Source organism: Etheostoma spectabile, chromosome 15 (genome assembly GCF_008692095.1).
Source record: "Etheostoma spectabile isolate EspeVRDwgs_2016 chromosome 15, UIUC_Espe_1.0, whole genome shotgun sequence".
NCBI lineage: Eukaryota > Metazoa > Chordata > Actinopteri > Perciformes > Percidae > Etheostoma > Etheostoma spectabile.
In genome coordinates this window covers 3,520,303-3,533,174 of record NC_045747.1, presented here as the reverse complement: position 1 = coordinate 3,533,174, position 12,872 = coordinate 3,520,303, and the positions used below count along the sequence as shown (strand labels likewise).

Below are 12,872 nucleotides of genomic sequence, written 5' to 3'. Positions count from 1 at the left end.
GTGTGTGTGTGTGTGTGTACAGGCTGGCGGTTCGGGGCTGTGTACGGAAAATCGGGAGTGTTTCCCAGCGAGTTTGTCCGTCCTGTGGCCGCTCCAGACTTCCTTGTACTTCCTGCTGAGCGCGTAGAGCCTCGAGACAGACAGGGACGAGTCGCTGCATCTGCTGCTATTGCCGTGGCGATGGGCTCAGCAGTAGCTGCCCATGAGCTTGACCTTTCCACAGAGGTGCAGACCAGGAAGTTATTTACTCCCATAACATCTGTATTTTTGTACTACTGCTGTCCAATAAAGAAACATGAGGTTTAGTTTTAGCTTCCACACTACATCAGGAAAAAGAAATCGGAATGAGTGTGAACACAAGCCTCTGGGCGAGAATAACTTTCAGACTACAGCATGAATAAATGCCCTATATTACGGTACAAGCTCATGTTTATACAGTAAATGTGGGAGTATTGGTTTGGCAGAAAATAAATATTTTGTAGATAATTATATCCTTGGTGTTCCTTTCAGTGCCACTGCTGCTTAGCTTTTTACAACTGTGGCTGCATATGTGTGTGTATCAGGTAGTAAATGAGATGTATGGGGACAGTCTGAGTGTCCAACTGGACGATCTGCCTCTGCACAGCAGCCAGTACCACATGGCTGAGTTTGCCAAGAAGTACTTCAGAGAGGCGCAGAGGATCAAAAGGTCAGACGCACACTTACTGCCTAAACAAATGTCAAGATGTGTCAAAATGTACTCACTTTAGAAGTCTACAGCTCAAGTTGGTTCTCCCTGTGACAAGTTCAATTGGCATGCACACACAGTACATAACTGCTGCATGCAATTTTTCCCTTAGTGATCAGAAAGCAAAAAAGGGGAAGGAGGGCAGGGACCCTGTTGACATGGTCAAATTCTCCAAGGTAAAGCAGCTAAGTTTGCTTCAAAGTATAATCATTTAAAAATATATATTTTTTATTCTTGTATATGTTATTTTAGTTTTAACCAAATTGTGTATTGTACCTTGTTCCTTGTTATGTGTTTTGCCTCTCCAGTCTCCCATCCAGGAGTCTTTAATCGACTTCTCAGACAGCGGGATGAACAGAGTGGCTGCTGACATCTTCTTAGGTGAGAGGAGCGTAAGAGAAGGAGAGATGGATATAATGCACATACGAGTCAGAAGAATATGAAGTTGGCAGTTGTAGAAAAAAACAGGTCTTCAGACCTGATTGGGTTTCGAAAGAGGGAGCGATAACATGTTTCCATGTTGACTGATTGTTTTCGTCCAGACATAATGAAGTTCATGGGAGACTTCCCACTGAAAGGTCAGACTGAACAGGACCTGGTCACCTCTATACTGAAGGTACACAGTCACATATGTGATTGGCTTAGAATAACTATCAAGATGATAAAGAGATAGACTGACTTGCATTTGATGTAATTAGGTAAAAGAGAAGGAAAAGCACAAGCCTGAAACAAAATCCTTTATCTTCATGCATGTGCTCATAATTCTAGTTAAGTGGCGACCATGGCCTGATAAAGGATGAAGCCTACTGCCAGGTGATGAAGCAAGTTACCGCCAACACCAGCTCCAAACCGTAAGACTCTTCTACATTTTACATCACGTGCTGACTGAGGACTTAATTGTAGAGGTTTTAATTTGTAGTTCTGTGTATGTTGTGTGTAGGGACAGTTGTCAGAGAGGATGGAGGCTGTTGTACATCCTCACAGCTTTCCATCGCTGCTCTGATGTGATGAAGCCATTTCTGATGAAGTTCCTGCAGGACGCCTGCGACAGCCCCGGGATGCAGTACCAAGGTAGATAATCTATTCATCCATTTAGGGAAAAGACAGCCCATCACTACACATCTGATGGTGTTCTATAGTTTTAATCTGTTGCTTTTGATTGACAGGGATTGCCAAGGCATGTGAGCAGAATCTGAGGAGGACTTTTCAATATGGCGGACGTATACAGTTTCCCAACAGCATGGAACTCAAAGCTATGCTGGTTAGTCTCTAATTTTAGCCATGCAGTCTTCTTATATGGCTTATATTTAGTTAGGAAACCACAAAGCATATGATCTAAAGGGAATAATAATGATGTGATACATAGCCAATGATGTAGCCAATCTAAACTGTATTGTATTATAATACTGGTATGACGTTTCCCTCTGATTGGTTGTTTGTGTGCAGGCTGGGCGGAGCTCCAAGAGACAGTTGTTCCTCCTGCCAGGTGGGATCGAAAGGCACTTGAAAATCAAGACGTGCTCTGTGAGTGGCACACGCGCACGTGCACATGCACACACGCACGGACGCACGCACGCCCGCACGCACGCACACACACACACACACTAAGTGAAATGATATTGTAGAGTTATTAGACCTGATTGTAACTTTTATGCATAACAAAAACAGATGCTGAATTTGTGGATCAACATGACTACAACATTGCTGAATTGAGAACTCATTTCATTGTTTCAGGTTGCTTTGGATGTCATCGAGGAGCTTTGCTATGAGATGGGACTACAGAGGGCGGAGGCTTTGGATGAATATGCCATCTTTTTGGTCACACACAAAGGTAACAAGGATCTATTATGTTATAATGCCTACAATGCTAACAATCTCAACATACAGCAATACTGGATAGATAAAGCGATAATACGTCAAGTGTGTTTCTGTGTAGGTCAGAATGTGCGTCCCCTGAACAAGCGCGAGTACATCCTGGACATTGCTACAGAGGCGGAGCCAGTGGATTCCAACTACAGTCTGTGGTTCAGGAGAGTCATATGGAGTCTGGCCTTAAAACTTGACAACGAACTCTATGTGACCATGCACTATAATCAGGTAGAGATCTACCATATGAAATGTTGACATCCTGACAGCTGACATCCTGATTCTACTAAAGCTAAAACCACCTGAAATGTCAAGTTATGGCGTGTCAGGTTATGGTTTTACAACAATTCACACAATCATAGTGACATTACTTCTATAGTATAGTTCCCGTTGCAGAATAGCTGTCCCGTGTTCTCCTTTTAAGCCATGGGAATACTAGATCCACATCCTTTTCTTTTTCTTTTCACGGGATTCTGCTGTGAAAATGTTGCCTTTGTTGAAACATGCGTTTTGACTGTCCCTGTAAGTCAATCATAGCTTTGCCATTTTTGTGACAGCAGGATCACTTCCATTGGCACACTTGTCACAAAAATAGCAGTGACATACAATAAAATACACACTTACATAAGATACCTTTACTCTCTGTGTTTCTCTTCAAGGTGTTGCCAGACTACCTGAAGGCCTTGCTGAGTGTGGTTCCTCCAGGTAAGGCCAGTGACCAGCACATGAAGCAGATCGCCAGACTGGCTGCCCTACAGCACCGTGCCAAGGACACTGTCTACCTGCCCACCCTGTAAATACAGTATACAAAGTCCTTCACATACTTACATTTTTGCCCTAACTATCAGTATCAGGGCTAAGAGCTTCATAGCCTCCATAGACAAGCATGCACAAATGTTTACAAACACCCACAAAACATGACTTCACTCATGCATAAATGAAAATCACAGGTGTGTCTTCACAAATTTGCAGCAAGCACACTTACACATGTAGAATATATAACTGCTTCCTCTTAGGTATAACTAGTGTGTGTGTGTGTGTGTGTGTGTGTGTGTGTGTGGTGTGTGTTTTTAGCCGTGAGGTGCAGGAGTGTGTCCCTCCACAGTTCTACATCAAACAGGGTTCACAGCATTGGCTGAATATGGCAACTCAACACATGCAGCAGGTCCAGCCCTTAAACCCACACCAGGCTCGAGCACAGTTCCTTGGTAAGACAATAGCGCTGTGTGAGTGCGTATATGTATTTCTAAAAGTGAATTACAGTGTGTTCCATGGACACCTATAATTTTCTTTAATTCCACTCAAGTAATTTAATAACACGTATATTCCACTTCTTCTATAGATCTTTGTAAGTTGCATTGGAAAGTAATGAAGATAATTGTTTCAAGCCACGCTGACATGTCATGTTACTCACTTTTCTTGAAAATAACTGACTCTTGAATTTGCTACCATTTAAAAAATAAATTACCCTTTGTGTGTTTTTGCCCCAGGTCTGGTCAGTGCCTTCCCCATGTTCGGCTCCTCCTTCTTTTACATCCAGAGCTGTAGCTCCGCCTCCATCCATGCCCCGTGCATCCTGGCCGTAAATCTGAATGGACTGCACTTTCTTAACAAGGATACTCATGTATGTCCCTCCCTCTCACACACACACACACACACACACACACACACACACATACACACACACACACATACACACACACACACACCACACACACCCACACACACACACACCCACACCACACACACACACACACACACACACACACACACACACATACAAACCATTCAATCAAACACAGATCCAATGTGTGAAATGTTGCATGCTTCACATTCCAGGACAAGTTGGCAAAACATGATAGCAGGCTGCTGAATGTACCAGTATGAATTTAGTACTCATCTAACATTGCCTTGATCCATTTACATTAAAAGCAAGTTACTGCAACAACAAAAAAAGCATTTGGCTTCCTCTGCTGGTTATTGTGATTACTGTCTGTTTCTGTGTATTAGAACTGTATGGTGTGTTTACTTTTAATATGTGCATATCTATCTGTCTGTGTATTTATACATATATTTGGTTTATGTGTGTGTTATTAGGAGGCCATGGTGCGTTTCCCTTTAAAGGAGGTACAGTCAACTCGCACTCAGAGGCCAACTTCAGGCTCCAGTTATCCATATGTGGAGATCATGATAGGAGACCTGCTCAACCAGCACATCACACAGCTACAGCTGGAGCAGGTGTGTGTGTGTGTGTGTTGTGTGTGTGTGTGGTTGTGGCTGTGTGTGCGTGTGCGTGTGCGCGTGTGCGTGTGGTGGTGCGTGCATGAGACAGTTGATCAAAGACAGCTATGGCGAGTTTTCCCTGTGCATTTCAAGCACCTTAAATGGCCATGGTGTGTGTGTGTGTGTGTGTGTGTGTGTGTGTGTGTGTGTGTTTTCCAGGGCCTGGAGCTGTGCCGAGTCATTGCCATGCACATTGAGAACATGTTGTCAGTCAGAGAAAAGAGACTCACTTTGCCGCCAAGTGAAATCACCCTGCTATGACACGAACACACACAGAGAAGTCCCACTTTATGCCTTATAAATGCACTGTATCTACCTCTATATATAAAATTGAATATTTTGATATGTAAAGCTAATGTTTCTGTAATGTGACGAATGTACGGTGACGATGTTGATGACATACTTTGAAATCATAATTTATCCACAGCCAACCAACAGTCCAAAACCCTTATTCAGTTTGCTAATATAGAAGAGTAAGAAAACCAGCATCTTATATTCATTATTCCCAGTTGAGAAGCTAACAAGTGACTTTGGAGGCATTTGCTTAAAAAAAGCAAATAATAATAGTAAATTATTATTCCCACAGCACATGCAAGAAGGATAAATGTCCTTTCAGACTGAATTCATTAATGTTTTAGTTTGACATTTTTAGCCAAAACTGTTTAATAGCTTGTCTGCCATGACTGCTTTAAAGGGCTGAGACTATAATTGATAGTTTAGCCTGCTGTAACTTCCCCACTTCAGAAGAACTAATTTGATTAGCATTAAACCTAGGGCAACTTTCAATAGAAATGCCATCTTGCAAGACCCCTGTGGTGGTTGGCTCTCTACAAAGAAACTGAAATGTGCAAAACTTAAACAAGTAACTAGCAGAGTAAAGTATAACCTTATCTTCCGTTGAACACTAACAGATGCCTGTGGTTTAACATGATACATCATTTTTCATTAGGCTTGGTGCCTTAATGCAAGATTAATCAGCCACAGGAACAGGCCACAATTTAAATGATTTTTTTTCTTCTTATTTTCTTCGCTATCATGAAATCAAGGGAAAGTCATGACAAACACAACAGAATATTTTGGCACACAGTTAAAGGCCACATCACTGACCTGCACTAATTAAGGTGATTATTTGTACAATGATATATTTGTGTAAATAGCTGTTGTACATATCTAATGCATGTGAATAATGTTGTACATTAAAGTTTGTAGCATTAATTACTCTCGTGTGAATTTGGTTCATTTAAAAAAAGCCATGCTTCTGTCTGAGTGTGTGTGGGTAGGGGGAAGACAGAGTGAGTGAGCTGTTGGCGCTCCTGTTTTTTGCTATACTGCTTGTTTTTAATTACTATGGAAACCACATCATCTTTAGTCCTGTTACATTTCTTTTTTTATTTTTATTTTTTAAATTATTGTCATACCTGCCCAAGAACTACAGGTGGAAATGACCAATTGTTGCTATAACCTGGCTCAAGACATATTCTCTTGTATTACAAGTTTAATGTTTATCTGTGCATTGTCCCAGTTTCAAATAAATCCATTTCTAGTATATTCTATAACGGACTCACCGTTAAACGCCTTGTATTGAAGATGGGTATTGATGATGTCAGTAGGACGCATACACTTGATACACAGTCTATGGTAGGACGTGAATCCGGTGTGTCCTGTGCTACAAACCGAACATCCCCCTCCAGCTCGCTTGGTTGTGTGGGCGTTTCTGAGTAATTGCTCGCAGATTTCTTCGCCCTCATTGGTTAACAACAACGGGGTCCGTGTGAACTGGGAAGAGGTGGGGGCTGTGGTCAAACCCACCATGACCTAAACAGCACCAGGAGGGAGAGAGGAGGGAGGACACAGCCGCAGCAGCAGCAGCAGCCCCGCTTTCAGCCTGCATGGGCTACTCGGTTAGCTAGCTTAGCATCGTCCGACTGCGCCGCACTGCTTCTCCAGCCGCCGAGAACCCCGGGTTGTTATCTTCGTGTTTTCCTCTCCGTCCCATCCCCAGTCCTGCCCGCCCACTGCCCGGCTTCAAGATGATGAAGTTTAGGTTTCGTCGGCAGGGCACCGACCCACAGAGAGAGAAGATAAAACAGGAGCTTTTCGCCTTCAACAAGGTAAAGTAACGGGACGGAGGAGAGGGAGGGAGAGGGGGTTCAATCCTCTTCTCTCCTCTTCTGCTGCTACCCAAAACTATCTATCGTTAGTTATCTCAAAACGGGACCAGATTTTATTAAGTCGAGCTCACTGCAGCATTTGCCGCGGCCGCTCCTCTGTGTTGCTGTTTCCAGCTACAAACCGAAAAATAACTGCCTCTGGTGTGTGTGTGTGTGTGTGTGTGTGTGTGTGTGTGTGTGTGTGTGTGTGTGTGTGTGTGTGTGTGTGTGTGTGTGTGTGTGTGTGTGTGTGTGTGTGTGTGTGTGTGTGTGTGTGTGTGTGTGTGTGTGTCAGTTGTTTTCACGGCGTGTTAATTGGCTTTCACCCAAACGAGGCCCGCGTTCAAAGTGAACAGCACCAAGGACTTGTATTTGTAGACCTAACATTAGTGTAATTAACCATCAACAACTGATAATGTCAGTGATAGGCATTATCAGGCGTCACATTAACAAGGCTAGTTTGAGTTGTGTTGCAGCAGTTTGATGCTGGTTGGGAGTAGTGTGACCCATATTTCATTCAGTTTGATCAAGATGGCTGGCGGTGTGTGGTGACAGTTGGAACTCTCGTATCTCTTTCATAGGTTTTTCATTGAAACCAAGACGCCGCTGTATGTTAAAGAGTGGAGGTGGGTGAGGGGTGTTCCTGGCTGCTTTTGTGGTGCTGATAGTTTAGACCTCTGACTCTTTCAGTGTTTAAGGGTCTATAGGTGAAAATGGGTGAGTGTCAGATTTCAAGGAACTCCGGCATCACATCCACATGGATATAAACCTCAGTCTTATCAGCCTTCCCCTCTCCCTCACTAGCCAGCAGTGCTGAGATGTATTGCTGCACTTCCAGTAGGCCTCATGTTTTCACCTTGACCACTGTTGCCAAACTGGTGGGAACCTAAAAGTACCTTGACGTCCATGGATTGTATTGCTAGTTGTGCATCAAAATATCAGTTGCAGGTTGTCTTTTTTTTTTTTTGGATGACCTGTAGGCCTATGTTTCCAACATGGTCTACTGCACGTAGGTAGACTACTGTGCAAATATAAAAACAGTTTGAGCACTGCTGTGGCCTTGAACTCAGGTTAGGTGAGGCCGCTGTCTGCACAGTGTGATACTCAAAACGTAAAGCCATCCAGAGAGTGTACCAGAGAGCAGGGCTGTCCAAACTTGTACATGTTTTAAAAGCCACGATCTGTCACGCGCTGTGAAAATGACGCATGACACACCTGACTTATGAGGTTTGACATGTATAAATAAATCAGCTAAAATCAGGCAATCAATTTGTAATGTAAATTTTCTTTTTTAATCACACGGAACAGATCTTTCTTTCACATCTTTGTTATAAATCAATGGCCAGAGTTTTAATAAAATGTGTTGTAGTTGAGTACTCCCTGAAACTATTAATTGATGATCAAAACAGTTGTCGATTGATTTTTCTCTCTGTACCTACAAAGTAAATGCCTTCAAAGGCCATGAACTGTTTGTTGCACTGGGACAAAACACACACACACACACGCACACAACACGCACACACACACACACACACACACACACACACACACACACACACACACACACTTTTAAGGTTTGGCACCAGCTGCCACAACTATCCCAAAGGTGGTCTTTCAACAGAACTGTTACTTGGATGTGACTCTGTGTGTTTGATCAGAAACAAAGAGTTAATGTTTTACCTCATAAACTGAGTTCCAACTAAATATCTCATTTCCAAATTTCTTGGACGCCGAGCCCACTCAGGGATTGTTGGCCACAACATTTAGAAGACCCCCTTTAAAATAGGTCACGGTATCTCTGCAAAGGTTCTGCTCTTTTCTTTTTTTTTTTACTCTTTACATCTCAATGCATTCCCAAGCTGCCTCTCTTTAACCTGACATGGGCAGAAAGAAAAGCTGTGAATTTACATTAATCCCATTTAACAAAGTCTGCAGGGTGTTTTAATAAAGCAATGCGGCTGCCCTCAGTGCCTTTTTAAGAACTTTCCTCTAAATTTATTAAGGGTGTCCTCCCTTTTTAGACGCCTGTCTGACTGTAAAGTCAGCGTGTAGTGTACTCTCACTCACAGACAGAGCCGAAGAAGAAAAAAATGAATACAAACATTTTTATTGTCTCTCTGTCATCTGTTTGTTGTTTCCACTCTTTTGCTCTGTTTCTCTTTTAGACTGTGGAGCATGGGTTCCCTCATCAGCCCAGTGCTTTGGCCTTTGACCCCAAGCTGGAACTTATGGCCATCGGGACGAAGTCAGGAGCCATCAAAGTGTATCCTTTTATCACTGAGCTCATGCATTTCACAGAAAGAGGGCATCAATCCCAGTAAGGCTGGTCAATAAATTGAATTTTTGAAATAGCCAACTATATGAATCTCTTACCGTTCCAAGTTTACAGATATGGCAATTTCAATCAAAAATAGTCTGAATCCCATGTAATAAAACTAAGAATACATAATTCAATCAATCAGTTTGCTTGCCGTCGAGTCCACACGTCCATAATCTCTTAGTGGTTACACTGTATTAATCAGAACAAACAAATCAGAAATGGGCTAGCACAAAAAGTGTCTTGATAGGTTTTTATCAAACAAATTCTAATAATGTATTTTTGAGATGTGGTCACAACTGACTATGCGTCCCAAAATCCAGCTGACTACGGATTGCAGGACAAAGAGAACCCCTGAGCAGTGGCTGGTGGAGTACAGAAACTGTTTTTCTTCCGGTTTTGTCAGTTTAAGTCTTTAAAGTGCTGCTCTGTGTATCAACACCACAGGGCAGCTACTGCATTGTCTTCCTCTGTAGGGTCGAGGGTAACTGTCAATTTTTCATCCGTCACGCTTTTTTTCATATTCATGTGTAATATTTTCTCTTGTGCAGGTTGTAGGATGAGAACTACTGAATTTTAAAGTCGTTTGAACATCCCCCATCCCTACACAATGGGCCATACTATTTTTCTTTTTGAAATGCCTAACAACCTTCATAACATTTTTTTATAAATTTTCGAAGGATTTCAAGTGAAATGTTTGCAGTTTTATTTTATAAGAACCTTTTTGAAGCTAATTGAGTTTTGCGGTACAGTCTGTACGGCTATTTCTTACAGGTTTGTTTTTCCTGTTTTAATGATGCCTCACAGTGCTTTATGAATGTTGAGGAAATACTGATCATATGTATCTGCAGCAGAACTGTTTATGTAAGACCAGTTTATTAGAGCAGTGCATTGCTGTGTCTGCTCTCTCTCTGTGGGAAGTTGCACTGTCTGCACCAATTATCTGAATACAACTTCATTTTCTTCTAAACTGACACTGTTAGTGGAAATTCAATCCTTTTTTTTTATTTCTGGGGTTTATTTTAATAGTTGTGGCCATTGTTCTTCTGAATTATAGTAAAAATGTTTTCTCTCACAAACTAAATGTCTCATATCTGGAAATTCGGTGTCATTTATATAAAGTAGTCTTAGCATGAGTAACCAGGCAGGTTGCACACAAATCCGTCCATCTGAAAAATAAATTTAAAAGCTAAATTTAAAGTGATTACCCCATCTGTCCCTTGATTACACTTTTGCAGTATGCCTCACAGTACTTACTGAAGTAGTGTGTGAGCACACCGTTTCCCAATGCAGTTGACATGTCAAGGGGAACTCTCTTTCAGCATAATTTCTGCTTAAAGCTTAAGTGCGTAACTTTTTTTGTATCCATGAACGTCTGTTACATTCTAGCCATTGCCAAATGAGTTGATACAAAGCTAATTTAGACTACCTAACTCTCTCTGTATTTTTCAGTATGTTCAGAAACTGAAATCGAGTGCAGATAATTACCTTTTCTGCAGAGTCCATGTTTTTTTTAATGCTCAGTGTCCTCCTTGGCTACTAGCAACTGCATCATTACTTAGAATTCCTAATCCGGGAAACAGAAACTACGTCCTATAGCTTTCAGTCGTTTAGATAATACAGTCAAAGGGGGGGGGGGGGGGGGGGGGGGGTTGTTTACCCCTGTGTATGTTTGTGTGGTAATCTGACTGCTTGTTGTCCTGCCCTACTGTACTACGTTGTAAAGCCGTCACCGCCTCCAGATCGCTGCAATTGACTTGAGGGAGTAAAGTGTTTTCCTAGCCGATAGGCTAGGAAAACACTTTAAGAGCTATTAAGATAGGACCAGTACGGGAAAAACAAAACACCATCATTACATATGCTATTTGGCAGATGCTTCCATCCTTGGAGGCCCAGAATACCATAAATGCATTTTCTTTTGAGCTTGTGGTCAGTGGGAATCTTAAGCCTCGGCAGTGGCAGTGCATGTGTCTGTTGAGCAACACAGAATAAGATGGAAGATTGAGTGAAGCTCTGCTGGAAACGAGCATTGGTTTGGCTCATGGGATGCATTGCAGCAGAACCATCATTTGGTCAGTGTGTCAGAAGTCCCAACAGCTTGGATGTTCATGCCCTGTCCAAGTGACACAACTCTGACATGTTGTTGATCGCTTATCGCTTATGTTTTATGGCCGCCAGCTCTGTCATGCTTACCATGACGGTTGTGTAGTTAATAGCGGGCTGATATCAGTGTGCTGCTTTGTTGTTGTAAGTAGGTTTGCACTGAGTTGGATATTCTGCTTAATTACTGGTCGAGCACCATCATCCTTTTAGAAAATGAAGCTCGTAGATGGAAAGCATATGTTAACGACGTTTGTTTTGCATGTTTGCCTCCCATGTTTCATGTATGGCTTTGCATGTTTTTGTGAGTGAGTGTAAGACCTGCAGTGGGGAGCATGTAAAAGGATTTATGAACACAAACATGTCGGTCTTTAAATCTGAATGCATGTTCGTAGCAACTGTGTATGGTTTATCCTTTTTCAGTGTGTAAAGGGAGTCTTGCTGCGGCTGTGTGTTACGTGCCGATGCTTTAGACTGGAGAATCAACTCTTTCAGAGAGAGACTAGTGGTGCCAGGCACTTGCACCCCAGAGGGAGATGGATGGAGGGGTGAAATGGAGGAGGGGAGAGAGGGAGATAAACAGAGGCAGTGGAGACAAGGGAGTGCAAAGGAGATGGAAGGGGAGGGAAAAAAAATTCTCTACTACACAGCTATACCTGTACTCTAACAAATGACTGGTACTACATTGCTCAGACCAGTCATCCTGCTTTTTAACAAGGTCCCAGCTGCTGTTGCAAATTTGGAAAGTCAGCATGTATGCCCACAGAGAATATATGAAAAGTTTACAAAAGTAAAAGTATCTTGTTTCACAAAAGGTATTGCATTCGATGAGTGTTTCAGGCTTCGTGCCTCTAAAACCATTCCGGTAACACCGGTTGAGAAGTTCAATGATCTTTTGCTGAACTTCACATAACAACCTGACGAAGCGTTGCCAGTGGACATTGCTTAGTTTTTTTTGGGGGGGGCAAGAAAGTAGCCAGTGCATTAGGTCACTTTTAAACTGTTGTTATGCTCATCACAGCAAGAAAGATCGGAGAAACAACCTTATTTACTTTTTTATACGTTTTTGTTTAGTTAAGATAGGTATGACAAGTGAGATTATAAGGACATAATACATTGGGTGACATCTGACATGACATGGTTAAAACGATGAGGCAACACAAAACAAGACCAAAGAACAAATGGGGTGTGACAAAGGACATTTATCGCAATAGATTCTTTTTGTTGTTGATTACTTAGCAGTGAATAGACTAATCTTTTCAGCTCTAATATCAGGCTTTACAAACTTTACCTCAATTTTGTTCTCAAAATCATCTTTAGTTGAAATGAAGTCTTCATTTTGAATAAGTATGTTCACATTCCCTGATAATCTCAGATTTACTGACTTGCGTTTGACCTAGACATGCTTGCCAGCATACCTGCTAGTACT

At 42.1% G+C, this 12,872-nt stretch overlaps 2 protein-coding genes across 3 annotated transcripts in view; both read left to right on the top strand.

Moving 5' to 3' along the window:
• Positions 1-6,094, top strand: part of myo15aa (myosin XVAa) — a 45,504-nt gene extending 39,410 nt beyond the window's left edge. The window contains exons 50-65 of the mRNA XM_032537836.1: positions 23-225; positions 564-688; positions 840-903; positions 1,036-1,108; positions 1,270-1,343; positions 1,496-1,578; positions 1,668-1,798; positions 1,894-1,988; positions 2,174-2,251; positions 2,462-2,558; positions 2,664-2,824; positions 3,253-3,386; positions 3,668-3,801; positions 4,084-4,217; positions 4,691-4,831; positions 5,036-6,094. Coding sequence (XP_032393727.1) covers positions 23-225; positions 564-688; positions 840-903; positions 1,036-1,108; positions 1,270-1,343; positions 1,496-1,578; positions 1,668-1,798; positions 1,894-1,988; positions 2,174-2,251; positions 2,462-2,558; positions 2,664-2,824; positions 3,253-3,386; positions 3,668-3,801; positions 4,084-4,217; positions 4,691-4,831; positions 5,036-5,137 — 1,829 coding nt within the window. The 3' untranslated portion in view covers positions 5,138-6,094. The remainder of the gene's footprint in view (positions 1-22; positions 226-563; positions 689-839; positions 904-1,035; positions 1,109-1,269; positions 1,344-1,495; positions 1,579-1,667; positions 1,799-1,893; positions 1,989-2,173; positions 2,252-2,461; positions 2,559-2,663; positions 2,825-3,252; positions 3,387-3,667; positions 3,802-4,083; positions 4,218-4,690; positions 4,832-5,035) is intronic.
• Positions 6,095-6,605: 511 nt separating this feature from the next.
• Positions 6,606-12,872, top strand: part of llgl1 (LLGL scribble cell polarity complex component 1) — a 36,372-nt gene continuing 30,105 nt past the window's right edge. The window contains exons 1-2 of one of the 2 annotated variants that reach the window (XM_032536489.1): positions 6,606-6,987; positions 9,192-9,289. In XM_032536489.1, the coding sequence (XP_032392380.1) occupies positions 6,907-6,987; positions 9,192-9,289 (179 nt within the window). In that variant the 5' untranslated portion in view covers positions 6,606-6,906. The remainder of the gene's footprint in view (positions 6,988-9,191; positions 9,290-12,872) is intronic. The other variant, XM_032536490.1, reaches the window with a different exon arrangement.